The sequence below is a fragment of the Aphelocoma coerulescens genome, chromosome 12, assembly GCF_041296385.1.
Source record: "Aphelocoma coerulescens isolate FSJ_1873_10779 chromosome 12, UR_Acoe_1.0, whole genome shotgun sequence".
Lineage (NCBI taxonomy): Eukaryota > Metazoa > Chordata > Aves > Passeriformes > Corvidae > Aphelocoma > Aphelocoma coerulescens.
Window position 1 is genome coordinate 406,588 of NC_091026.1, and position 25,571 is coordinate 432,158.

Below are 25,571 nucleotides of genomic sequence, written 5' to 3' on the forward strand. Positions count from 1 at the left end.
TAAGACTGGAAAATAACCCGTTTTATATGCAAAGCAACTCTAGAAATTACTAGCACACACACAAAGAGCCTTCGTAACTTCGAGTAAACAAACATCTTGGTTTTCAGAGCTAATTGCACGTCCCCTAAAATCCCCAGCAAATTGCTTCTGACTCCCAGGCGCGGAGAAGCAGCCGCCCATCGCTCCCGGCGGAGCTCTGCCGTCTGTCACAGCCGGACTCACTCCCTCCCTGTTTACTTTCGCTTCTCCAAGTTGCCCGTGACCTCTGCTTCTCCCGGCAAGGAGGATTGCGCTGCGGCCGCCCCGCGTGGGACGTGTGCCGGGCACGGCACACACCCACCCCTGAAACCGATGGATGATGCTCTACAGAAGCTGTAAGTGCACACTTGTAACGAGGAATTTGGGCAAAACAACGGTCTGAAAGGTGCAAATCTGTGGGAACAGAAGTTCAGAGCCAGAGGGGCAGTGGCTCTGACGGGAGTGGCCAGCCCGTCACTGCCTTCACATTTTTTTTCCCTTCTTAGAGCTTGTTTTTGTAAATTATTGACTAAAACTTGCTGAAGGGAGTCTAGTGCGCAATCTGAGCTTTTAAGAAATATTTAATTGTATTTTCTTAAACACAAAGAAAGACGTTGTTAGAGGAACTGCTTGCGCTATCTGGATTCAATTTGTTGCTAAAGAGATTCAGTCCTCTGGCGGTGGGAAAATAACAAAGCGCATTCAGCAGTTCATAGATAAAACAAAACACTACATTATGATGTTGCCAGGACAAGGGTGATATTTAGCAAGTCAAATAATTCACTCACATAAACAAATCGGTCGGTTTAGAGGGAGGAAACAGTGCTGGCTTTTGAGATTAGCTAACCAGGAAATCAATCTGCTGGGAAATAAAACGTTGTTGCGCAGATCACTTCGCTTGGGCACTAAGTTCGGAGGCAGAACTCTGAAATGAATCAGTTTTGGAAAGGCCTTGGGCTCAGTCAGGAAGCGGGGGCTCCGAAGCGCGCCGCTCGCCCCGGGAGCGGTTTGAAGTCCGCATTTCTCGCCTCGCTGTTCGCGTGCATCGCTGTGGGACCGGGATGCGGCTTCCACATCCGGCTGTGGCCTGTGGATGTCACGGATCGCACCATGGCAGGCGCCCAGCCCCAGCCAGGTCCTTGCCTCCCAGGGAGCGCGGCCGGGGCGGCTGCCTCTGCTGTGCCCGTGGGGCTCCCCAAGGATCTGTCTGTCCAAGGCAGACCTGACAGCGATCCTGCTGCAAAAGTCTTGCGTGCCACCGGCATGAAGAGGAGATATGTTTAACCTCTGCTTCTTGTGTATTTATCTGAGTCTGTAGGATAAAAATATCTCCAGGCAGTGTGGGACTGTGCATCGCAGCATTCCTGAGGGATTGATTTTCACTTCCACTTCACTCACCGTGCTTGCAATCACTGTGTGCTGAAACACATTTAGACTTGGAGATTTCAGCCCGTGTCACACTAAGATGACCAGGTTTTCTGTTCAGTGGTTTAAATTCCAGTAGTTTAAAAAGTTCTAAATGTTTTTAAATTTAGAATTTCTAAAATTTCTAAAAGTTTCCAGGGAAACTTTTTAGCAGAGCACAAAATGCAGTGAATTCACAGAGGTATAAAAGGATCATAAAAACAAATCCTCAGCACAGCGTTCCCCCCAGTGCTTCTTAATATTAGGCAACCCCTCTTGCTGTAATGTTTTAATATACAAAAATTTTAACATATGAAAGTGAATTGTAGAATACAAGAATGGTTTGGGTTGGAAGGGACCTTTAAGATCATCTTGTTCCAAGTCCCTGCCATGGGCAGGGGCACTTTGCAGTGTGCCAGGTAGCTCAGCCCCATTCAAAATAGTCTTAAAAATATATGACAAAAGGAGTTACAAAATTCCAAGTTCCTTTCCACAAGGTTCCTGTTTCTTTACTAAAATACGTTGCCAAAATCACACCAATACAGGTGTGATCAAGGTCTCCATGTGCAACAATAATAACTTAAAAAATTATTTTCATTCTGTTAGGAAGATCTGGATTCCAGAGGGTAAATAGAATAAACCCAGGATGTTTATACTCTAGTGATCTTCTCAAGGATATGCACCACGAATGTCACAGCATTTGACAGCACAAAAAATATTTCAGTGAAGTGTTTTCCCCATGTTCTTGCAGTTTCCAGAGATGAAGCTGCTTTGTTGTGCACAGAGGTACAGATCAACATGTTAAAGAGTAAGCATGGGGCTGCAGGTATCTCGTTTGTTAATGGAGGTGCATTAAATTGTGTGAGATGCAACAGTTTTGGCTGCGGCCACCGGGGAGGTCCCACGATGAGCTCCTTGCATTGTGATGGATATCGCACAGTGTGGGATACCGCGTTCTTGGGAGAGCTGTGCCACACTAGGAGCTGCACCCTGGCAGGGAAGGCCAGACTCTGAAAGCAAAGGTGACAGTATCAGAGAGAGAAATGATCCAGAAGAAAGCATCAGGACTGCCGGGGTAACTCTGCCAGTCAAAATGCTGCCCCAGGACTAGTCTGGGTATGCCCAGATGTGCCCCAAGCTCCGTCTCCAGGGCTGTGCTGGGTGTAACACTACTCCCCCTGTGATACCTCGAAGTGGTGGCTCTCACAAACATCCACAGATTTGCTTGTACTTTTTCCCTCATGAAGTTAAATAGCCCAATTAATTAGATGCTTCTCTGCAACCTTTTCTATGAGAGAAGTTGTCCCTGTTCATTGGGCTTGAGTCACTACCTGCCCAATGTACCTTATGTGTCCAGCTGCACTTAAATGTGTGCTGTGCTGCAGCACAAGGAAAATATAAATTCTACATGTATATTGTAAAGATGTAGACGTGGTATATTGGACAGTGAAATTACTTATGGAAAAGGAAATTGCGGCTTTACTAATTATGCATTAATTGTTTAAAAACTCATCGCTGTGCAAGTCTAAATTCATGCTTCTGCACTGGACGGCCTGATGAGCACAGACATTTTAAGAACTGTTTTACCTCGAAGCTGTCAAGGCGATGGGAAACCCCGGTGTGGGCTCAAGGGGGCGCAGGGCTGCCCGCCCCGGTACCGCCCCGGCTCCTCCGGCCGCCAGCGCTCCCTGCGCTCCCTTCCGCCGGCTCCGCACTTCCCTCGCCCCGCCTCCGGGCCCCGGAGGCGGTGCCTAGCGCCGGCCGCCCCGGCCGTGCCCGCCCCGGCCCTGGCAGGAAGGCCGAAGGCCGCAGTCCGGAGGCAGCAGCCCGCGGGCCGGGCGGGGCCGGGGCCGGGGCCGGGGCCGGGGCCGGGGCCGGGGCCGCGGCCGCTATGGCCGGTGAGTGCGGGACGGGCAGGGTCCGGGGACCCTCCGCGGCTTCGTGGGGCCGCAGCGCCGGTGTTGCGGTATCTCGGCACCGCGCGCCGGCCCAGTGGCCCCGCGGGTTTGGCTGCGCGGCCCGGCCGTGTGTCGGGGTGTTCTCCCGCGGGGCCGTGGACCGGCCCGGCCCTGGGCAGCGGCGCGGGGTCTCCGCACGGCCGGGCCGCTGTGACAGCGCGGGCAGGGCTCGGCTGGGCTGGGCGCGGGGCTCGGGGCAGCAGGTGCGAGCGGAGCCCCAGCCTGGTGTCTCCAGGTGTAGCTGGGCAGTGCCACGTTTCACACCCTGGCGCACTGGCTGCATATTGTGTGGCAGCGAAATCTGCTCTTTACCTCCAGCCTCCATCCAGCTCGCTGGGACTGTGCCTTTACACCTGGGGAGCACACAGGCTATCCTGGTAACTCGAAGGCCCTGTTGTTTTAGCCATCATATGGAGCTTGGAGGACTGGGACTGTGTGTAACCTAATGTCACACTCGAGTATCAAATGTCTTTTAATATTTTGCTCACTGCAGTTTTGCTATGTTTTCCTCTTCTGTTTTTAAAAGATATTTCAAGTAAAAATGATTTACCGAAGTCTACAATTCCCTGACAGGAGGGTGTAGCCAGGTGGGTGTCAGTCTTCTCCCAAGCCCCAAGCAACAGGATGAGAGGTAATGGCCTCAGGTTGCACCAGAGGAGGTTTAGGTTGGATCTTAGGGAAAATTTGTTCATTGAAAGGGTTGCCCAGGCCTGGTACAGGCTGCCCAGGGCAGTGGTGGAATCACCATCCCTGGAAATGTTCAAAAAATGTGTGGTTGTGGCACTCCAGGACATGGTTTAGTGCTGAGCATGGTGATGCTGGATTGATGGTTGGACTCAGTAGTCTTAAGGTTCTTTTCCAGCCTAATGATTCTATGATTCTCTTGGCGTGCTGGTAGAGACTCTTGACTTCTAGTAACTTGCCAGTAGCACATGGCAGTGGGTAGCAGGGGAGGGCAGCATCTTGTTTTTCACCTCTTATCCTTCCAGCCCAGAGGAGCAGACCAGTTGCTCTTCATTGTGGTGCATTTGGTAACCAGTGCCATCTGATCATCTCAGACAATTTCTCTGCAGCCAGACTCCTTAAATCCTTAACATCCCTTTCTTGGGCTCTCGAAAGGGAAAAGCCAAAACTAAATTAATCTAATACTTTGTTGAGAGAGACTTCTTCCTCTCTTTCCTACAATGCTTCTGAAAGGAGCTGCCATGGACAGATACAAATGGTTTTGATCATCTGATCCAAACCTTCAAGGTTTTGGTTGCCAGCTTTCCTGTATAATGTTTATGAAAATTACCCAGGAGTTTTACAGGAAGTAGCAGCTTGTGTTTGCACTGCACAGCAGACACCACTAGGGTTTCTGGAGTGGATGTTTGCAAGTTCTGTGTGTTACAGAGAATGTCAGAGAGCTGCATTGGGTTTTCTGTCTGTTGTATTTAAATTTATCTCCTTAATGATCCTGTCTGTTTGCTTGATAAACTTAAGAATGCTTTTAAGGGGAAAACAAACCACAGATGAAACCATAATAAAGATACAGTGGTGTCAGAGACAGTGTCAAGAGTCCTTATGTAAATATTAGTGGAGTTATTAATTGGGAATGTGTACCTGCCTGACATTAAGGTGGTTGGCAGCATTTATGCTCCCAGGACCCAGGTGTGGATGAGAGTGCTTACATGTTGCAGCATGGCAAGGAAGGGCTGATCTCAGTGTACAAATTTGAAATGCAGCTGTATTTATTAATTTACTGTGATAAATATGAAGTGGCAATGCAGCTCCTTCGGGCCCTGTGGCTTTATCCAGAAGGGCAGCGAAAGTAGATCATGGAGAAATGTATGCAGGGGATTGCGACAGACAAAATCCTGTTTGATGTTCCTTGTACAGAAAGCAACATGAGGTTTTTTATGCTAAGAATAGTTAAGCAGAGCCAAAATTACAAAGGGGTTTTTGGCAACCAATATAACCTGAAAGTTCTGTTTTGTGTTGTGCCAGTGGCTAGTGACAGCTTTCAGGGACCACACACCTCACCACAGGCATATGGAGCAGGAGTGCAAAGGTTTGTCCGACATCCTGGCTGCTGCCAGGGTCTGGCAGGTCCCTGCCTAAGTTAGGAATTGTCTCTGACAAACTCTCTGTGAACACTGCTGTTAAATCAGGAAGAACTTTAGAAAGAGTGTCCCTGTTACCCTGATGTTTTTTCTGCAGGTGCTGTAGCAGACAGTCTGGCACCTTATGGTCATGTATGATAAGTTTTTTTATGAGCCTTGTTATTCCAAGAGCAGAATCAGAGCATCCCATTGGAGGGGAGAAGCATCTTGCAGGTGCCCTAAATGTCATAATCTGACTTTATAAGTGATAGAAAATTTATCTTCAGTGATTTATTAACTTTAGGGCTGTATTTGATTAAATATCCATCCGAGCTTGACTTCTAAACTATTTAGAACCTTCTCCCTTTGGAAAGAGAGAGGCAGTAGGAGTGACCAGCCAGGAGTTCAAATTTGTGTAATTTCAAGTGGATGTGTCTTTGAAAGTACATGGCAGTGTTGTGTTTCCTTAACAGATAGTTCAGCTCTCTAATACTAGGTCGTGGTGATAATTTTATTGTAGCTATTTAATTACTGGTAGGAAAATAAAATTTATGGAATTTTAAAATGTCTTGTTAATTAACTGCTGTGGTTTGTTCTGTGTGTTATTTTATCTCTAGATCAGTCATATTGTCATCGGCTGCAGCATGACATGTATTTCCTTACAAGCACTAGCCGACTGAATGAGCAAGTGGTTGATAAAATTGTTCTTCAGCTTAACAGAGTCTATCCCCAAATTCTTACCAATGAAGAAGCAGAAAAGGTAATTTGATGAGTTTTGCTGTATCTCTGACTATTGTGTTGCTTTTGTGGATCACTAACCCAGCTGCCCTCTTCCTGATACTACTCTTGGTGCCACATGCAGCTGGTCTGCTCCACCTCCTGCTTGTGGACCAGTTGTATCTGGCATCTCATGTAAGAGGAGCAGTCACAGGGCTGGCACGTTCCCTGGTCACGAGAGAGAACACTCTCTTCAGCAGCAGCTGAAGTAGTAGCTGAAGAAGTAGCTGAAGTCCCTGCCATGACCAGGAGCACGCAATTGTACGGCCAGTCTGTGGGCAGGAGGGCACCCATCCTGGGACCACAGGCCTGGCGTGCCTGTCTCCTCACATGAGGTGGTGTGGAGTGGCTCACCAGCTCATCTGTGCTGCATCCATCTCTGTCCACAAAATCACCTATATTAGCTCAATCAGTTTTGGCAACCAATTAATAATTTTAAGTATTGGTAGAGAAGTATGGAGCTGTGGGAAGTAGATGGAGTTAGTACGATCTTGCAGTGGTGCCACCATGTATGGAGAAAGGCCACCCTCCCTGACATGAAGCTTTCAAAACTGGGTAGCTGTTTTTAGGGAGAAAGAGCTTCTAAGCTGTGTGGAGACAAAATTAAAGTCAGCTAAGAGCTTCCCCAATCCTGCTTACAATAGTTTGTACTTGCCCTCTGCTGGCTTCATGTCTGCACAGGGTTTTGGCGTATCAGTATTTTAACATCAGGAAAAATAGGTCCAATTCTGCCATAATCAAACTCCATGGGGACAATTAGTGTTTTGTGGTATAGAGCAGAGTTAGATCATTAGCTGAGCAAGTCTTGCCGCTTCCCTCAAGAGCTTCAAAATAAATCCATAGAGAATCTGTGAAACATGATTTGTGACTTCTGCACTTAGGCAGAAATGAACTGCTGTTTTATGGGTCCAGGCAAGTTCATGTCAACTCAATAGAGTGTTTAGGAATCTTACAATCTCAGCTGTATCTTCTAGACCCTGTGGGAATGTTGTCAGAATAAGGAGTGTTGTGTAAGATCTGTGGCATTCCTGTCCCCCTCAAGCAGGAATTGTTCCTAACTCAGTCTGCTCCAAAGGTTATCCGCTGTGCTTCTATGAAATATGATGCTTTGCTGAAAATGGCTTTGGATTTTTTCCAAATAAACTGAAATCAGTTTGATGTGTAAGGCTAGGGATGCATTTTCCTTCTCTTTGTAAGGTCTCCTAATACTCATCCCATTTAGCACTACAGAAAAAACGTATTTTCATCTGCAGCTGCTTGCCAACCTGATTAATGGGAATTCGTGCCTGTTGAAGTAGGTACACAGCAGTTAATTGTGCTGGAAACAATGAAAAAAAAATGAAATATATAATCTTGAGATGATGAACACTTCAGTATTGGGACTAGGATAAGCAGTTTAAAGTGCCTTTTTGGGGGATCATTACTAGGCAGCTAAAGGCAAACTTCAAAGCATCAAACTTTATATCAAATTATAAGATTTGCTGAAATTTTCTATCTGCAGCTGTCAGAATTAAACTGTAGAATAGCAAGTACTGTGTTAGCTTGGATGCAGGGAAGACATCAAATGTGGAGTGGCTTTCACTTGATCGGGACAAAAAAAAAAGCAGGAGGGGAGGCAGAGACCATATACTCTCCATCAGACGGTGCTGACCAGATGAAGCTCAGTGCTGTGCAGTACATGTATGTCCTTTTTATGTTTCCCTTGGTTTTTTGGCCCATTCTTTTAGTAAATATCAAAGAAGCTCCGTAACTTTGCTCCCTGGCATAGTGATGAGAAATTGATCTCTCAATCTCTCTTCTGTTTTAGTCTGTCTTCTGATGAGTACTTTTCTCTTACAGTTCAGGAATCCAAAGGCATCACTCCATACCAGACTCTCAGATCTGTTAAAACACCTCCAAAAGAAAGGAGACAGACACTGTCAGGAATTTTACAGGGCTCTGCAGATCAATGCTGAACAGCTGTTTAATGACCTGCCAAGCAGGAAAATCTTGAGTAAGTTGACTTGTGAGTTGATTGAGTTGTGGATTTCCTCACCAATGTAAAACCTCATTTCAGATGCAGTGTAGGTCATTTAAACAACCTAAACAGGTTATAAATAATATAAATAAACAAGTTACTTAAATAATTTTTGGGGTATACCTTAACTCTTTCTGACTTGAGTTTTCCAAAAGTTGTAAGGGGATTTGACTTCTTGTTACTTGGGATTAGTGTGGGCAAAACTGTTTGATTGTTTTGAAATATGAAATACATCATTAAAGCAGTTTAAGTGCAACGTCAGACAGCTCTATAACTGCTATGAATCACAGCTTCTCTTTCATAGCCATTGTTACATAATGGCTTATTTATTTCCTCTATGTTTATTCTGACTTGTAGAACGGGCAACCGGAGAAACGTTACAAACCTCTAATTTGTTAAGCTCAAAACTCTGCTGACCCAGAAACTTGGCTTCCCCTCAATTCCATAAATCTCCCCATTGTGTCTAGTTTAACGTGAAGCACACATTCATAGGCCCTTGCACAGATGGACTGTGATATTAAAATCACTTAGGACTTGTTTTGTGCAGTGACAGACCTGACCGATGTCCATAAAGCTGGCCCCCAAATACACTTGTATGCACTTCAGAAGGACTGAGGCTCATACAGATTTGATTCTGTATTGCAAAGGAGCTCATTTCTTTAAGGAAAGATTTCAAGCCTGACTTGCCAGTGTGGGATAATGCTTGCTACTATGTACTGGTCTTTTTTTTTTTCCCCCTACCTAAAAAACACAGAGAAGAACACTGTTCCAAGTGTATGGGAAATACATTCAGGCATCCCATAAAGAAATGACTTGAGGAGCTTGAGGGAAAGCTCCCACATTTACCTAAGGAAGTTGCAGTTTAAGAAATCCTTATAAAGTATCTACCAGCACTAATGCTTCACTAGTCAGTTGATTTCTAGTTGTAAGAAACTCCATTAGGTGCCAGGGGAAATTACAGATGTGAGGCAAACTCCCGTGACATTCAAACCATTAGTCCAAAAGTCTGTAGGTTGACTTCTGTTATTTATACAGTGAAAATGTAATGTAAAATTGTAATTACCTTCATTTTGTCTTCCATTTTGAAAGAAGCAATTTGTATCTACCCAGCACAAACTGATGGAAGGCCATTTTCCTGTCTGCACAGGGAGGATGCAGAGTTACCCCACATCCATACCTGAACCCTTTTGAACTGGGGAAGTCTGGGCCTATCCTGCCTCAGAATCTCAAATGAGCCCCAATCCCAATTCATTGAGCCTCCCAGCGGCTTGAAGGCAGTGCTTTGATCTGATGTTCACCTTGCAGAAATTGTGCACTTTGGGGAACAGGCTCTTCAATCAAATCGTCTTGGATCTCATTTTTACTTGGGTAGAGCTCAAGAAACAGGTTTTTCTGCCAGGCTGACTAGAAGTTAGCAGACAGCCTTTATGAATTAAGAGCAGTTTGAGAAGTCTTAGTGTAGTCACTAAGAATAAAATTTCAAGACTGTTTTGATGTTTGAGAGTTGAAGCTTTTTTAATGTTCAGTAGCACATTCTACAAGCCATTTCTGGATATATATCTTTACAAGGACACTTGGATAGGGTCTGGGGGATGTTTTCACTTTTAGCTGGAGCAGAAGCATGCTCATCCTTGCACATTATTTACGTGGTGACTCTGAGCTTTCCTCAGGTAGCCACGAGTAGGCAGGGTTAGGGTTTCTCGTGTTCAGACTATGCATAGCAAATACCTGGGCTAGAAGTGCTTCACGTTAAACACAGCTCCTTGTGGCACCAGAAAACTGTTTTGCTGCTGCTGCAAAGGGACTTCAGTAACCATCAAAAGTAATTGAATGCTCTGTTATCTTGGTACAGTCTTTTATGTTACCATCCTCAGAAGGATGAGGATAATTTAAAGAACTGAGTTAAAATGCTGTGTGCCGAGGTTCGGCAGCTTCTTCCTGTTGACCTGAGAAATAAATATTGAGATGACTGTGTTAATACGCTTGCTGCTTCTTAGAGTTCTGTAATTAAAACAAATGTCTGCAGTCTGGATTGAATGGTTAAGAAACATCTGTGCAGCTTTTTAAGCTAAAACAACAAACACTTTTATTCTTCAGAAAAAGCTCCTTTATCAATGAGGAGTAACTTCTCATTTAAGTAAACTTGGACATTTTCAGTATTAAAGGCATTATCCTTCAGACCTCCAACACACACATTTCGTTACTTGAATGTTACTCCTTGGAAGTGCTCCCTGGAGTCTTCAAGGCCAGGGTCTGTGGGGTCCTGAGCACCCTAGTCAGTGGAAGGTGTCCCTTCCATGGATGAACCATGGCCAGGACTGAGTTCTGTAATAGATTACATGCAGCTATACATAGGACAGATTGTTTCTAAGAGGAAATCCTTTCAAATATTTCTTTTTCATTTTTAAGACAGCTTTAAAATTTGTGCTAGAACAAAATTTCTTTGCCTGAAGTGTAAATTGCCAGTGAAGTGTCTGGTAATGTCTGAACATTCCCACTAGAGGGTGGATAAGGCACACGGTGTGGGCAGCCTCGGAGCTGTTGAAGCAAACCAGAGTTTCCAAGGGACTCAGAAAAGTTTTTATTTCTCTCCGTGCTGACATAGGCCAAAAGGATAAAGGCTCCTATCAGCTGCACGCAGCGATAGACATGGCAGAGATTTGTCTGTGCTCTTCTGTGCAGTGGGAGGATTTCCTAGGGAAGATATCAGCCCCCCAAGGAGGCAGGCTGGGTGAGGCTGCTGGGGGCACACAGTGCTCACAGAGGCTTTGCAGCAATCCTTGCTGCTTCAGTGACTCTCAGGCTTCACAGTAAAGTGCTCCAGATGCTTCTGTCATGCTCCAGTGCCATGGCCTGTCCCGCCATGGAGAGGGATGTCCTTAGCAGGGGAGATGGATGTTCCGCTGTTGCTGCCTGGGTGGACAGGGCAGTTTTTGAGGTACCTCTCCTAGATCCAGGTGTCATGTGGAAGGAGAGCAGTTGAAACTGATCAGTCTTAAATTCTTCCCTATTGGCAGCCAGATTCAGAGCTCTTACTTTTTTTTCCTTTCCTTTTTTAACCCTCTTAACTCTTTGATGGTTGGGCTTGGTGATCTTAGAGGTCTTTTCCAACCTTTATGATTCTGTGACTGCAAAAAGGTTTGGCTGAAACAGTTGTTTTGCAGATTGGGGATGTGTTATGGAAAGTCACTCCTATGCCATGTCTGGTGACAGCTGTGCATGCCCCTTCTGCAGACGGCGTGATCTCCACATCCGTGTGGCAAAGGCAGCTCTGAACACGGGTCTTTCTGCCCAGAGTGGAAACTACTGAACACCTTGTCTTAAGGCCAGCCTCCTTTTCTACTAGAATTTGCAGAAGGATAGAGGTCAAAATTACTTGTGCCAAATGTTGGCATAGAGAACCTCCAGAGTTTTAAAGAAGCTGGGCATGTCTTCAGCTGAGACCTGCATTTAGTAAATAATCTCCACCAAGAAGTTTTTTCTATGTGCTTTACCTGCTAAATACATCAATGCCAGAGATTTGCTCAAGAAAAAGAATGGTGATACATTAAATTATGGAGGTATTTTCAGATTAGTGCATCTGTTAACAAATAGTTTGTATTTATTACAATGAAAATTGCTGGCATTGTGAAAGGATTATCTCCTGCTTTCCTAACTTGGGAAACAAGTGTAATGTTATTTATGTGGTCAGTGCTTAAGCAGATCAGAGGTGGGGCTGCATGGGTGGGTTGTTTGTAGTTGCATTCAGATGACTCTGTACCTGTGTCTTTTGATCAGTCCAGCTTTAACTCTAGCAATGATTTACCATTGGAGGGCTTAATACTTTATGGCAATATTGGATATTTTTCTGAAATGTGTTGTTTTGCACCATTTTGCATGTGCTGATTATGTTTGTTTGTTTGCTTGAGCTGAGTACTAACTTTTCATGTGTTGCTTTTATTTCTAGAAACCCCAGATCCCACAGAGATAGACACTGACAAGGAGCAATATATGCTAAATGACAGGGGTAAATAAATCATACAGTGTCACCGGATGGAATGGCTTTGCAGATTATGATGCAATTTATTATATCATGTAATTTGCACTTCATGTAACAACTACTTTGGCTTATGATGTCTTTACTGTCACAAGTTAAGGAGAATTAATGGAGGAAAATGTACTGAGCTACTGTCAAGGAAACCAGTGCCAGGAAATTGAAGAGACTGTAGAGTTTAATCAATATTTACAATGGTATTACTTACACTATTACAGCTAAACTCTTAATTTTCTGTGATTTCTTCAATGCTTGAAGAGTAAGGTCTATTCAGCTGCTGCTGTCATTTTGCATAAGGCCATCAATTACTTTCTGATACAACTTTCAATTTTTTTTCAATTTTTTTAAGCTCTCAATTTAATTAGAAATTATTTGAAAGCAATGACAGAAAGGAAGGAAAAACTTAAATATATTTTCCTTAGGAAAACATATTAATTATTTTCACCTTCCTCTGTTCACTGCCAGATTATAAAGACAAATATTTTATTCGCAGTAGGATATTTTGAAAAGGAAGATCTGAAAGAAAGATGAAGACTTCTCACAATTTATAATGAACTATTGTATCATTTAAGTTTAATATTTTATTTAGAGATTTAGATACAATAATGAACGATTCAAAACACCTTCTATGAATTATGCTTTTTTTTCCAGTTTCCTGAGAGAAAACTGAAATAAGGAGAAGAAACACTGTTTAACTCGATGTATATTTTTGTCTGTGGTGGTGGTGTTTCTCTGAATATTGAACCAAATTGCTGTTCAGACTTTCAACATTGCTGTTGCTGTTGGCAGCATAACAGCACAGGATGAACAGAGAAAGTGCTTGGAAATAAGAAAACGAAGTAATTTTTTATTTTATTTTTACTTATTACTTTTTTTTTTTCTGGGCTGGCCTCAGACTAGAGATTGTTTGGCCACTAGCCACCCTCCTTCGGAGGTTACATGCCAAGGAGCAACCAAATCCTTGCCCCTTTGCTGTTTCTCCAGTGTCCTTGTCCACACAGTCAGCTCCAGGAATTTATTGAGGCACTACACTTGTCCTTAAATTGATAGGTGTAGTTTAATTGTTTCTCTGTTTCTTGTGAAATAGTGACTACAAATAGAGGTGCAGTTTAATTATATCTCTGTTTCTAGTGAGATAATACAAATGGAATATTAGGTAATAAAGAAGTAGATATAAATTTTTGTGCTGTTTCGTCAGTGGATAAGTATGAATTAGAAAGGTTTTATTGAACATCAGTACTGACCATCACCATTAAGCTGTGTGTAATTTGAGGCAGGCAGTTTCCAGGAGATTTGGTTTAGGTGCACATGTGGCTCTTTATCTCAGCCCCCAGGAGAATTGTAAACACAAACAAGAATATTTGCTCTTGCCAGAAAGTGGAGTTTGTGGGAAAACTGTGGGGAATAAAAAAAAAAAAAACTAAAAATGTGCCTCCTGGGGCTGCAGCCTCTTCCCCTGAGCAGGGCCTGGGACCATGTGTGGAGTGAAGTGCCTGGCTGTGGGGGAGGCCAACAGCCTGGGGCATGTTTGTTTAGTGTTTAAAGGGTGGGTTGCACGAAGTTTTAGAGTGAGAAAACATCTAAGGAAACTTTTCCTTAAAGTCCATAGGCTGTAGCTAGATGAGCAGAAGGGAACAGGGAATGGTGGCAAAGCAACTGAAGTAAAAATTAATTGCAGTCTAGTAAATGTGCTTCATAGTACATTAGCTACAGAACATACAGAATTGTGAATGTGTTAGCTTCATTTGACTATGCTTAATTATGCATATTGATAGCAATTGGTGATTTATGAACTGAGCTAAACTTCTGCTGCCCTGTTCTGTGTTAATGTGTTTCCTTCCCGTTTTCTCTAGGCCCAGTGTTTTTCCTGGCCTGTTTCAGCGTGGCTGCAGGACTGGCCCTGTTCTGGTATTGCTGTAACTCGGGTGAGCTACTCAGGGGCTTCTCTTGGCTGCTTTCCCTCAGCAGGGATGGAGTGAGCTGGGCTTGTCATTTGACAGGGCTGCTGAACAGGGTGGGACAAGGTATCATCATTCATTAATGAGCTCAGGATACAAATTGCACAGCAGACATGCTGAGGTGTAGATAATTTTGCCTACAAAAGATGACACAAATAGGGGCTCTTTTTAAAGACCGTAGTCACTTGAGTTCCTGTTGCTATAGCAATGGGTCATGATGCCCAGCAGTCATGAGACAGACCCAAAACCTTCTGACTCCCACACCCCTTGGGAGCTGGTGGAAGCCTGACCAGTGCCAGGGCTGGAGGATGCTGGCTGGATTTGCTGAGTCCTAGCAGCTACAGCTGTCCCTGTGCTGCTAGCTCTGGGTGTTGGCTCTACCTTGCCACCTGACAGTCAACTGCTCCACACCATCCAGTGCTGTGCTCATCCAGTGTGAAGCTGCCCCCTTCCCTAACCAATCTCCTCTTCCTGTCTGAACTTGCAGCAATGAAACTGAACAGGTTCATTGTTTGCCTCTCTTGGCAGTTGATTTCTACAAATTTAAGGAAATGGGCTTTCCTCTAGAGTTATTTTCAATTGATTATTATTTTTTGCAGGTGCTGCTTCCTAGCTAAAATGAAATTTAACTATGTTCACTTTCTCTTTTTCCTCTCATCATTCTGTTTTAGAAACACAAGTCACAGGAAGAGCCAGGAGAATCTTGGGCTTTTCTCCTATTATCATAGGAAGACATGTTAGAAATATTTGTATGTTGTATTTGGAAGACATACCAAGAAATTAAGGAAAAGCTGTCTCTTCACTTGTCTGTACAGTACGCCGGCCAAAGGAAGCCAACGGTGCATAAATATTAATGTCCTATACTCATACCAAAGATTTCATTAACTAGCTTCATCAATAATTGCCTTGCCTCCAGATGTATTCAGAATTTCAGCTATAAATGTCCTTCTTTATGGGAACGGACCGTTTTATTTTTGTAAATGCTTATTTTAAAGTATTTATCGTTTGTATAAAAAAACATTTTTACTACAAGCTTTAAAATGATCTCCTAAGTGAGTGTGGGTCTGAAGCCATGTTTGCATATGTGTTTTCTGTACTGGAATGAAGGATCACAACTGTTTGAAGAACTCTGGCCTGTCTATTGTGAGAATTAATTTAAGAAAAGCACTTGAACACATGCACTCAAAGCCTTACTAAGAAATGGATCTCTGTCTCAGAACTGTCTGTTTTGTCTAGATCCTTTATAGTCACTGCCTGAGCTCAGGTGGGCACTGGCACCTGTGAAAAGTTTATGGGGGCCAGTTCCCTTTATGTCTGCCTTGTATTCACTGTGACTCCTGATTCCCTGTTGGTGCCTCATCCCAGCCTGCCTTGTTCCTGATCACACTCAGCTGCTGGCCCTGGTTTGAATGCCCTGAAGCTGGTGCAGGCTGGTTCTCAGCCCATGGGGTGTTTCAGGGACTGGAATGTCTGACGTGAAGCACTTCAGACTACCAAGAAAATGTTCCAGATTTATTGAGCTTTCCCTTTCCCAGTGAAGTGATTGGAGGCTCTGCAGAGAGACCTGGAAAAATTGGAGGGCTGGGCAATCACCAACCCAGTGAAGTTCAACAAGGGAAAGTGCTGGATTCTGCACCTGGCATGGGGCAAGCCTGGATGTACAGACAGGCTGGGGAATGAGATGCTGGAGAGCTGCACCATGGAAAGGGACCTGGGGGTCCTGGTCAGTGGAAAGCTGAATGTGAGTGCCCTGGCAGCGAGGAGGGGGCACCAGGCCCAGCATGGCCGGTCGGGCCAGGGAGGGGATTGTCCTGCTCTGCTCTGCTCTGCACTGGGGTGGCCTCACCTCGAGTGCTGGGGGCAATTCTGGGCACCACAATATAAGAAAGACATTTAACTATTAGAGCTTCCAAAGGACACTTCCAGGGCTAGGGCAGCAACAGCTTCTCTGGGCAACCTGAGCCAGGACCTCCTTACCCTTACAGGGAACAATTCCTTCCCAGTATGGTACAGGAAAGTTTACTATGGCTAGGGCTATATTTTCTCCCTTCCTGAGGTAGCTTGAGATGAGGATGTCTCTCAGGGAAAACGATGATCCAGAATGAGCTATGGGTTAGAGCTGGAAGGAGAAAGAAAAAATGAGTCTTGGTTCATCCTGGTGTGAAAGGACCTAACAGCAAAGAATAGAAAATAATCTCTTCCTTCATTAGTGCCAGTTATTAATTTGAACAGTGAAAGTCAGGCTGCCTATAAAATTGGCATGTGCATAGGTTGGGAGACATTCTTTTTCTTGGAATATTTTTCTTTCAGGAGCTTGCTTCTCTGCAGGCACATCTATGCAGCACATATGGATAGTGATAATTCCATTTTCAGCTCCTGGAGGAAGCACGTGTGTACCTGCAGGGGAGTCAGGTCCTTGTGGGCAAACAGTGTTACGGATTTGGGAATAAATCAAACAGGGTTTTGGATGAAGCTGCTGAGCTGCAGAATTCTGGTTTCCCTGGCAAGTAAAGAATAACTTGGCCTTTGCTGCTGAAACTGTGCTGGTATTGATTTATAAACGTGCTTCACTCTTTGTGCAGGGAGGTTGTCCTGGCTGGGTTGTAGGTGGTTCCATGCAGAGGGTAGAGGCCATCCTTGTGAACACCGTGGTTCTCATGCTGCAGGCAGGAACTGTACAGGAACTAAGGAGAAGCAACCTGGGCAGGGATGCTCTCCTGGAGAGCTGGATGTGCCCCTCGGGAAGGAGATGAGGGTGGGATGTGCAGGTCATCGAGCCATTGGCTCCTGCCTGCTCAGCTTGTGCTGCTTTCCACTTGTCCCCCTTTGCAGCTGAGTGATTGTGCATGAATCCTGAGGGGAAGGGAATGGGGGATGAGCTCCAGGTTCTTCAGCCCCAAGGTCTCCTGATATCTAGCAAAAAATCATGTTCCTTCCCTGGTTGTATTTTTAATGAATGGCATATTGATTTAAAGTAAAGCTGAAGTGCCTCTGATTGTCCTGGTGGTAGTGTCAGGGCTATCTCAATCCCAGGACAAGAGCTGTCCAGTGGGATCACCCTAGGCTGATGTGCAGGTACCAGCCTGAGCCATGAAGATGGTTAAGGCTGAGTGATGGGACTGTCTGTGTGCAGAGAGCTGGGAAGCAAAGTGACAGATCCTAGAATGAATTTGCACAATTCCATTTAAAGCCAGACTGCTATTTAAAGGACTTGGTGAAGGATGATATGCCTGATGAGCTGGAGTGGGAATGAAGTGATGATTCATTCTGGGATGCACTGGGCTGTTTTACAGCTGCTGGATGGAGTTTGCAGTTAAAAGTGCCTTTGCCAAGGCAAAGTTACTCCTTTTGTTTCTTTCATTTGTCTTTATTTTTCTTGTACTGTAATAAATTGAAAATATATTTGGTCAAAATGTGCCATTGTGGATGCTTTTCCCTGCCGTTCTATGTGCACAGATGCTACTCCATGTTATGCCATGCCTTGGCTGTGCTGCCAAGAATCAGTTTGCTGCACTTCACAGGTCCTGTGTCCTGCAGTAATTTCTCTGTAGTAATTTCTCTGAATGTACGTCTTCTTGAATCCTGTAGAAATTAACGGGTTTCTATTTTAATGGGGTGAAGCTGGAAATTAAATTGAAATAAAATCTGAGAGAAGAATGCTGCTGTTTTTCTTGTAGTTAATGCATTGTTCTTCCTTCCAGAAGCACCCTTTGGTTGTTGCCCTCCCGTGGCTGCTGATCAACCCCTCCTGGGCTCTGGCCTCTCATGGTTAAATTTTTCTGGGTATTTGCACCAGGATTTTTAACATTTTCACCTGCTTTCAAAATAGCAGTTTTTCTGCTTACCTTGTTTAGGGATCTGGAGTTAAACAGGACTCATCCGTTCAAAGACTGGGTGTCTTTGGGTTAATCCTCGATTTTTTGTCATTTTGGGAGTCCCAAGGGTCACTGCCCATGAAGCCTTGGAGATGCACTGGTGCTTGCTGTGAAGAGACTTTGACACACAGCTGACTTTAAGGGCTACTTTGACCACCCAAAAAAGGACTTCATGTAAGGAAAAACATACAGACAGATTTGTTACTGGCCTGTTCCTTTGGATAAGGGGGAACTGCTGGCCCAGGTGCCTCTATGAGCAGTGTTGAGAATCCCACCAAAGGAACTTGTTGCTGTAGCAGGAGAATCATAGGATCACAGATTTGTTAAGGTTGGAAAAGGCCTCTTAAGATCATTAAGGCTGATCTGGCACCACCACCATGTTCACCACTAAACTATGTCCTGAAGTGCCACATCTACATGTTTTTTAAACACTTCCAGGAATAGTGACTTCACCACTGCCCTGGGCAGCCTCTGCCAGGGCTGGACAACCCTTTCTGTGAAGAAGTATTCCTAATATCTAGATCTAAATCTCCCCTGACACAACTTGAAATCTTAGGCGGAGTCACTGATACACAGCCAAGATCGCATCCGCTGCTGCAAGACTCTCTCTGGGGGCAAGAGGAGCCCCAGAGCTTGGCATTGGATGCTGCTGAACAGGGCCTGGGTGGTCATGGAGGAGGATCTCTGAGATAATGTAGTCAGCAGGAGGGATGCTCTTTGTCCTGTGCCTTTCTGTGGCCTGACTCCCTGATAAGCGGGATCTAGGCTCCCCTCCTTTCCCACTGGTTTGTGGCCCTATGGGGAGAGGAGCAGCTGTGTTACCAGGAGGCTGTGCTTGTGCTCATGCCTGTGCTGGGCAGTGTTGCCACAACCCCCTGCCTCTGCAGGAGTGGCCTCGAGCTGGCTGCCAGGGGAAGGGACCAGTGCAGAGCATCACAGGCATCACCAAGGTTTGGATGCGACTGAAACAACAGCTTGATGAAACGACAAAATTATAGGATTCAGGGGCGGGGGTAATTTTCTTTCTATCTTCATCTCACCCACTTCAGAGGGATGTTATTGTGCCAAATGGAAAGAAATCAGAGGCAGGAGATGAGACAGGAATGTGTCATGCGGTAACATTGCGCCAGTTAATTCAGTGCCACTGCTTTGGCATAAAAGAGCATTTTGGGTGAATCCTGAGCTGCCCTTTCTATTTTGGAGCACAGGCCACTATACACTGTGGTCACAAGGAAAAGCTTTCTGCCATGGTGCTGTTGATAAATCTTTAATTTGTGTCTAGTAAAGCAAAAACCTTTCAGACTCAGTCTGTGCTTCATGAACTGTTAACAGGTGAAGTTGGGTGCCAGCACCCAGAGTGCCACTGGACCTCAAGCCTGGATAAATCTCTGGTGAGGTGTGTCCTCAAGGAATGGTTTACATTAAATCCTCTCTTTACCATAGCAAAACACTCAGGTGGCTTTTTTTTTTTCCCTTTTAAGCCCTGGTTTTTAGCTACCCGGGGGGTCTCACAGTGCTCCAGCCTTGCGCCCCTGTGCAGAGGCTGCTCTGTGCCATCCAGCAGTGCCTCACTCCCCCTGGCCCCACCAGCTCCAGTGACAGCCGGGAGTGGCAGCGCTGCTGGGTCCCCGTGGCAGCTCCCTGCTGAACGCTCTGCAGTAGCAGAAAGGGAGAGATCTGACATTTTTCCTCTGTGAGCTCTGAGCTAAATAATTTTAAAAGCTTCTAGTGGAGGTTGGAAAGAAGTCTCTTAAATATTCCTGATCCATAATGGTTGCATACAGCTGGATTTTGCTTCACATCTCTCTGTGAAGGAAAATCCCACCCACTGAGACTGAGATTTCCAAATCCCACGGGGCTGAGAAGCACACTGGAAATCTTTGGAAGAGGTGTGTTCCCTGGCCTCACAGCTTCCTTTCTGAGCTCAGCCCTCTGTTCCTCTCCAACCCTTCCTGTGTCCTCAGTCACCTTTCCACTTGCCTGGGTGTTTCACTTTTAATAAAGATTTGTTAAGAATATTTCCAAGCACAAAGCAGATCCCTGTGTATTTTCAGGGAGGGAGAAGAGGCAAAAAAATCTGCCATCTTCATCCAACCAGTTCTAACTGGGGGCTTATCCTTGCTTGGAAGGACAACACATTTAAAAACTCCAAAATGTCAAAACCAAAGGGTTGCTCTGGGCGGCCGCTGGTGCTTCCTGCCCCTTTCTGCAGGCAGCCAAGGCGGCAGGAGGGCACAGCTCCCTGGTCCCACTCCGAGGGTACAATGACCCACTCCCTGGGCTGGTGCTGGGGATGCTGGCACAGGGGTGTGGGATGGCACAAGGGACATAGTGCCATGCTGCAATAACCAGGAGTGATTGAAGGGCATGTTTGGATTAGATATTGGGAAGAAATTCTTTACTATAAGGGTGGGAAGGCCCTGGCAGAGGTTGTCCAGAGGGTTTGTGGACTCCCCAGCCCTGTTAAGTATTCAAAGCCAGGTTGGACAGGGCTTGGAGCAACCTGGGATAGTGGAAGGTGTCCCTGTCCATGGCAGGGGTGGAATGAGCTCAGCTTTAAGGTCCCTTCCTACCCAAACCAGTCTGATTCTATGATTCTGTGATAGCTCCAACGATCATGCTTTCTCCTGCACACCAAAAGAGGAAAATCCAGAATTCATCACTACTTTCAAATGCAAAACTGACCCCATTATGCACAGATGAGCCCTGCCCAGTCAGAGGCTCTTCTGGATCCTTTCTGGACGTGTTACAGACGCCAGAAAGACTTCCACATGCTCTTGGGAGCTGTTGTTCCCTGCCTCATGCTGCCATGTTCTGGTGGATGCAGGCTTCTGCAGAGGGGAGGAGCTTGTCCCCTTGCTGTGAGCCTGGGGCTCAACCTGCATCTGAACCTCTCACCTGGAGGGTTTGTAAGGCAAGCACAGGAGCTTTTCCTTGTACCCTGGAATCACACACTACCCCAAAGCAGGTCTGCTTTGCTTTAGTTTTATGCTGGTTTATGGTTAAGCTGCAAGGTGCAGTCAGGGGTTCCAGAGGTCAGGAAGCTCATCCTCCACTGAGGTCCCACCTGTGCCTCTGGGGCTGGCTCACAGTCAATTTATCATGGCTACATTGCTCTGCTCTGGAAGAACTCTGTTCTGCCAGGAGGTAGGGAGATAATTTACATCAGGTAGGAACCAAATTCAAAGTCCAGGTATAAAAGGTAAAATTATGGCAGAAAATAATAATTATTATTAATAGTAATAATTTAGATAGCAGTTTTCTATGAAAGAATTGCAATGGTATCTTTCAGGGTATTCCCAGGCCAGGAGCCCTGTGGGGTACAAGTGAAACTCATCTTAATGAGCTCAGAGTCAATAAGAAAACAAGTAGGAAGTAAATTCCTCATTCAGAGCTGAATGAAATTCAGCCCTGGATGAGTCTAGGCTGGTCCTGACTCTGGAAAGATGAACAAGACTCATCATTCCATCACACCCTGTGTCTACAAGTGAGGAGGATGTGCAAATTAAGCAAAATATTAACAGTGACATCAGGTTTGAAGATTCCAGCACCTCTTTGTGATAACCAGGGTCCCTTCTATACACTGTGAGGAGTCCCACCAGTGGAGCTGTGGGATGTGGGGCTTTCAAACCTGTTTTTTTATCAGCATGGAGAAGAAAGAATTTTTGTGGAGTATGAAGGAGAACACTGACCCACACAGGCCTGTTGTGGCTTTCTCCCAATGCTCCCCAATTAGTACACTTCACACAGTTTGTGAAGTTCAGTCATGTTCCCAAGTCACGTTCCCAGAATTTGAAACTCTCCAAGGGATGGAAAGGCCTGGAGGGATACAGTAATTTCTTTCCTGAGCAATGCTCTCCCTGGCATGTCTGGTGAATCATGTTTTCTGACACAGAAAAAAATAACTCCTGTTTCAGGGTAAAGACACATAGCTGTCTCCTTCTGTATCTTCCACAAGTCCAAAACAAATCTGAAACATAAGGCCTTCCCAACAGTTTAAATTATTTTCATTGCCAGAAATCTGGGGTAATGTTGGGTGGTGATGAAACCAATTTATTCTCAAATATTTTTGGCACCAATGAAAATGTTTAGCAATGTTTCAGTAGTCCTGGTGTGGTTCTTCCTAGCATGGCACCATATTTACCACTCACCTCCCAACTAGTTAAAACTTGTACCATTAAAAATGGGGTGGGGCAACTTCTAGGCTGGAAGACTGGAAAAAAGAGGAGTGGAAAACATCAGGAAGGAGGGTGAACGAAAAAGGAACCTGAGTTTTTGCCATCTCCATTTCTGACAAAGCCTGACTTGCCTGATGAGGAGCCATTGATAAGTCTCTGTTCCTGGCTGGGAGCTGTGGCACTCTCCTTGGGAAGGCAGCCAGGTTAGCAAATAGTTCTTGTTATGAGAAGCCAAGGGGATGAAATGAAAACAGATCTTCAACAGACTGCGGAGGAAGAGGAAAGGGAATTCAAAATAACCCATAGCATCCAATAGGAAGGCAGGTAATTTTTTGTCACCACGCTGTTAGGAAGTTGGGTAATTATTGGTTAGATATTATTTTGAGAAGATTGTATTCTGTCTTTCACAACCTATCCTGCAATGACATGTCAGTGACCCTTCCATTGACACGGCCAGGGACTAAGAACATCAGGAGTGAGGAGGAGTGGGAGCATTTACAGGCTGAGCCAGAGGGGCTGGAAAGGCCCTGGGGGTGCTGGTGGCAGCAGCTGAACAGGAGCCCAGGTGGGCAAGAAGGACCAGGGCACCCAGGCCTGTTCCAGCCATGGTGGGGCAGCAGGACCAGGGCAGTGCCCATCCCCTGTGCTGGGCACTGGTGAAGCCCCACCTCAGCTCCTGGGGTCAGTTTTGGGCTCCTCACAACAAGAATGACCTTGAGGGGCTGGAGCATGTCCAGAGGTGGGAACGGAGCTGGGAAGGAGCTGAGGGAGTTGGGGGGGCTCAGCCTGGAGAAAAGGGGGCACAGAGGCGACCTTGTGGGTCTGCACAACTCCCTGACAGGAGGGGGCAGCCAGGGTGGCTCAGGATCTGCTCCCAGGAACAAAGGATAGGACAAGAGGGAATGGTCTCAAGCTGGGCCATGGGAGGTTCAGGAAGAATATCTTCATGGAAAGGGTTGCCAGGCATTTAAAGGGGCTGCCCACAGATGTGATGGATTCACCATTCTTGAAGATGTTCAAGAAATGACTGGATGTGGCACTGGGCATGTTCTGGTCTGTCTGAATGAAGATGAATGAAGATCTGAACAAGATGGTAGTTGGTCAAAGGTTGGACTCAATGATCTTTGAGATCTCTTCCTATGTAAATGATTCAGTGATTCTGTGAATCTGTGAATTCATACAGTGCAAATAATGTGATCAGTGTGAAAATAAGAAACTCCTGCCAACAGCAGCAGCCTTTATATACCATGTTTCTTCCTGTCAGTCTCTTTGCTGTGGACATACTTCCAACAATGTGTGTTTGCTTCCTGACATGCCCAAGAGCTGTCTGCTATCAATCAGCTCGAGTTGGTCTCGAGTTGTTCTCAAGTTGTTCTTGAGCCAGCTCTGCCCACGCTTCTGCCCCCTCTGCCCTCCCACCGCTGCTGGACGTATTCAAATGTCAGGATGGGAATAATTAGTGGTGAGGAGAAGGGTAAAACTCTGGGTACAGCTGACACATCACCCTGCAGCACTTGGATGCAACCCAGCCTCTGATGGAAACTCTGCTCTAAGGCCTGCTGTGGCCATGCTGTTATTTATCTCTTCCTTGAGTGCCTTCTCTTGTTTATTTCAGTTCATTTCTTGCTCTAGGGATGTCTCACTTCTGCCTCTGGTTCAGCTTTGTTGATCACCTGTGAGTATTAAAGGGCTGTGGTGAGACCACTACATGCACTGGGTGATGAGGTCCTGGTGGTGGTGCCTCCCCCAGCCCCTTTTCAGGCTGCACCACGATCTGAGAAATGCGCCTGGGTGCAGCTCCTCTTGAGCATATCAGAAACACCGTCCGCTCCAGGAACTGGTGCTGTCCAATTCCTCCTCATGTCCAACCTGAGCCTCCCCTGGCACAGCTTGGGACCATTCCCTCTTGTCCTGTCCCTTGTTCCCTGGAAGCAGAGCCCGACCACCCCTGGCTGCCCCCTCCTGTCAGGGAGTTGTAGATAGCGAGAAGGTTCCCCCAAGCCTCCTTTTCTCCAGGCTGAGCACCCCCCCCAACTCCCTCAGCTCCTTCCCAGCTCCGTTCCCTCCTCTGGACATGCTCCAGCCCCTCAAGGTCATTCTTGTTGTGAGGAGCCCAAAACTGACCCCAGGAGCTGAGGTGGGGCTTCACCAGTGCCCAGCACAGGGGATGGGCACTGCCCTGGTCCTGCTGCCCCACCATGGCTGGAACAGGCCTGGGTGCCCTGGTCCTTCTTGCCCACCTGGGCTCCTGTTCAGCTGCTGCCACCAGCACCCCCAGGGCCTTTCCAGCCCCTCTGGCTCAGCCTGGAGCTGCAGGGGCTGTTGTGACCCAAGGACAGGACCCAGCACTTGGCCTTGCTGAACCTCAGACCACTGGCCTCGGATCCAGCCTCTCCAGATACAACCATGGAGCCTTCCTGCCCAACAGCAGATCAATACTCCCAGCAACCTTAGTGTCATCTGCCAACTCACTGAGGATAAAGAAGTTATTAATTAAAACACCCGGCAGTTGAGGGAGATACAGAAACCAGGATGATGTTTTCTGCTTCAGCCTATTTTATGTAAGACTCAGCATCAGAATAAGCTCCAGCTTATTCTATTATTCTAAACCTGACCTGGTTTAGAAGACAAATTTAAGAGTCAGTTCCAGTAAATATGGTTGTTGTCACTTGCTTCAGTAAGTACAGCTACACTGAAAATCCCAGCCCAGGGTGTTCTGGATGCTGAAGGGACTAATGAGAAGGACCATGAGCAATGCTCACCCTGCCCAGAGCTTATGCAATAGGAGCAAACGGCTGACCTGGCACGAACTGCTTCCCACACAGCCTGGAAAATTCATCTTGCTTCATTATTGATGACCTCTTTTTAAGGGAAGTATTTGCCTCCAACCAAGAACTCTGAAAAAGCACAGCAAACCAAAGAATGAGTCCAAGAACGAGTCAAACCTATGTATTTGTTTGCTGCCCCTAAAAGATACTTGCCAGGATTTTAAAGCAGCACCTGACTTAAAAGAGTAATAACCCTGTGATTAAATTATTTATACTTGAAACCAACTTGCAGATGCTTTTGTCTGCTAAAAAATACATGAACTCCGAAGGCTTTAGAGACTTAAAATACTGATTTCATGTCTGAGGATGTTTTGCAAATTTTACTTAATCACAATAAAAGATGTGGGAATAAACCAGAAGCCTTTTTATTTAAAAAGGACATCCAGTAGCAAGTTGAACGCTGCTGATGCCCATACAGCCTCAGAGGCAGATGGATGACTCTCT

At 45.7% G+C, this 25,571-nt stretch overlaps 1 protein-coding gene across 5 annotated transcripts; it reads left to right on the plus strand.

Annotated features, from left to right (window-relative positions):
• Window positions 1–244: 244 nt before the first annotated feature.
• Window positions 245–17,903, plus strand: CARD19 (caspase recruitment domain family member 19). 5 transcript variants are annotated; one of them, XR_011154611.1, is made up of 6 exons: window positions 245–374; window positions 6,079–6,221; window positions 8,078–8,231; window positions 11,420–11,580; window positions 12,202–12,261; window positions 14,142–14,162. XR_011154611.1 is itself a non-coding variant. In XM_069027412.1 (6 exons), the coding sequence occupies exons 1-6, from the start codon at window positions 356–358 to the stop codon at window positions 15,028–15,030; spliced, it is 561 nt and encodes a 186-aa protein (XP_068883513.1). In that variant the 5' UTR covers window positions 245–355; the 3' UTR covers window positions 15,031–17,903. The 5 variants fall into 5 exon arrangements, 3 of the variants coding, with proteins under 3 accessions (XP_068883513.1, XP_068883515.1, XP_068883514.1); XM_069027412.1 differs by lacking the exon at window positions 11,420–11,580 and adding an exon at window positions 14,918–17,903 and having other exon boundaries at window positions 14,142–14,213; XM_069027413.1 differs by lacking the exons at window positions 245–374; window positions 11,420–11,580 and adding exons at window positions 3,189–3,320; window positions 14,918–17,903 and having other exon boundaries at window positions 14,142–14,213.
• Window positions 17,904–25,571: the final 7,668 nt, after the last annotated feature.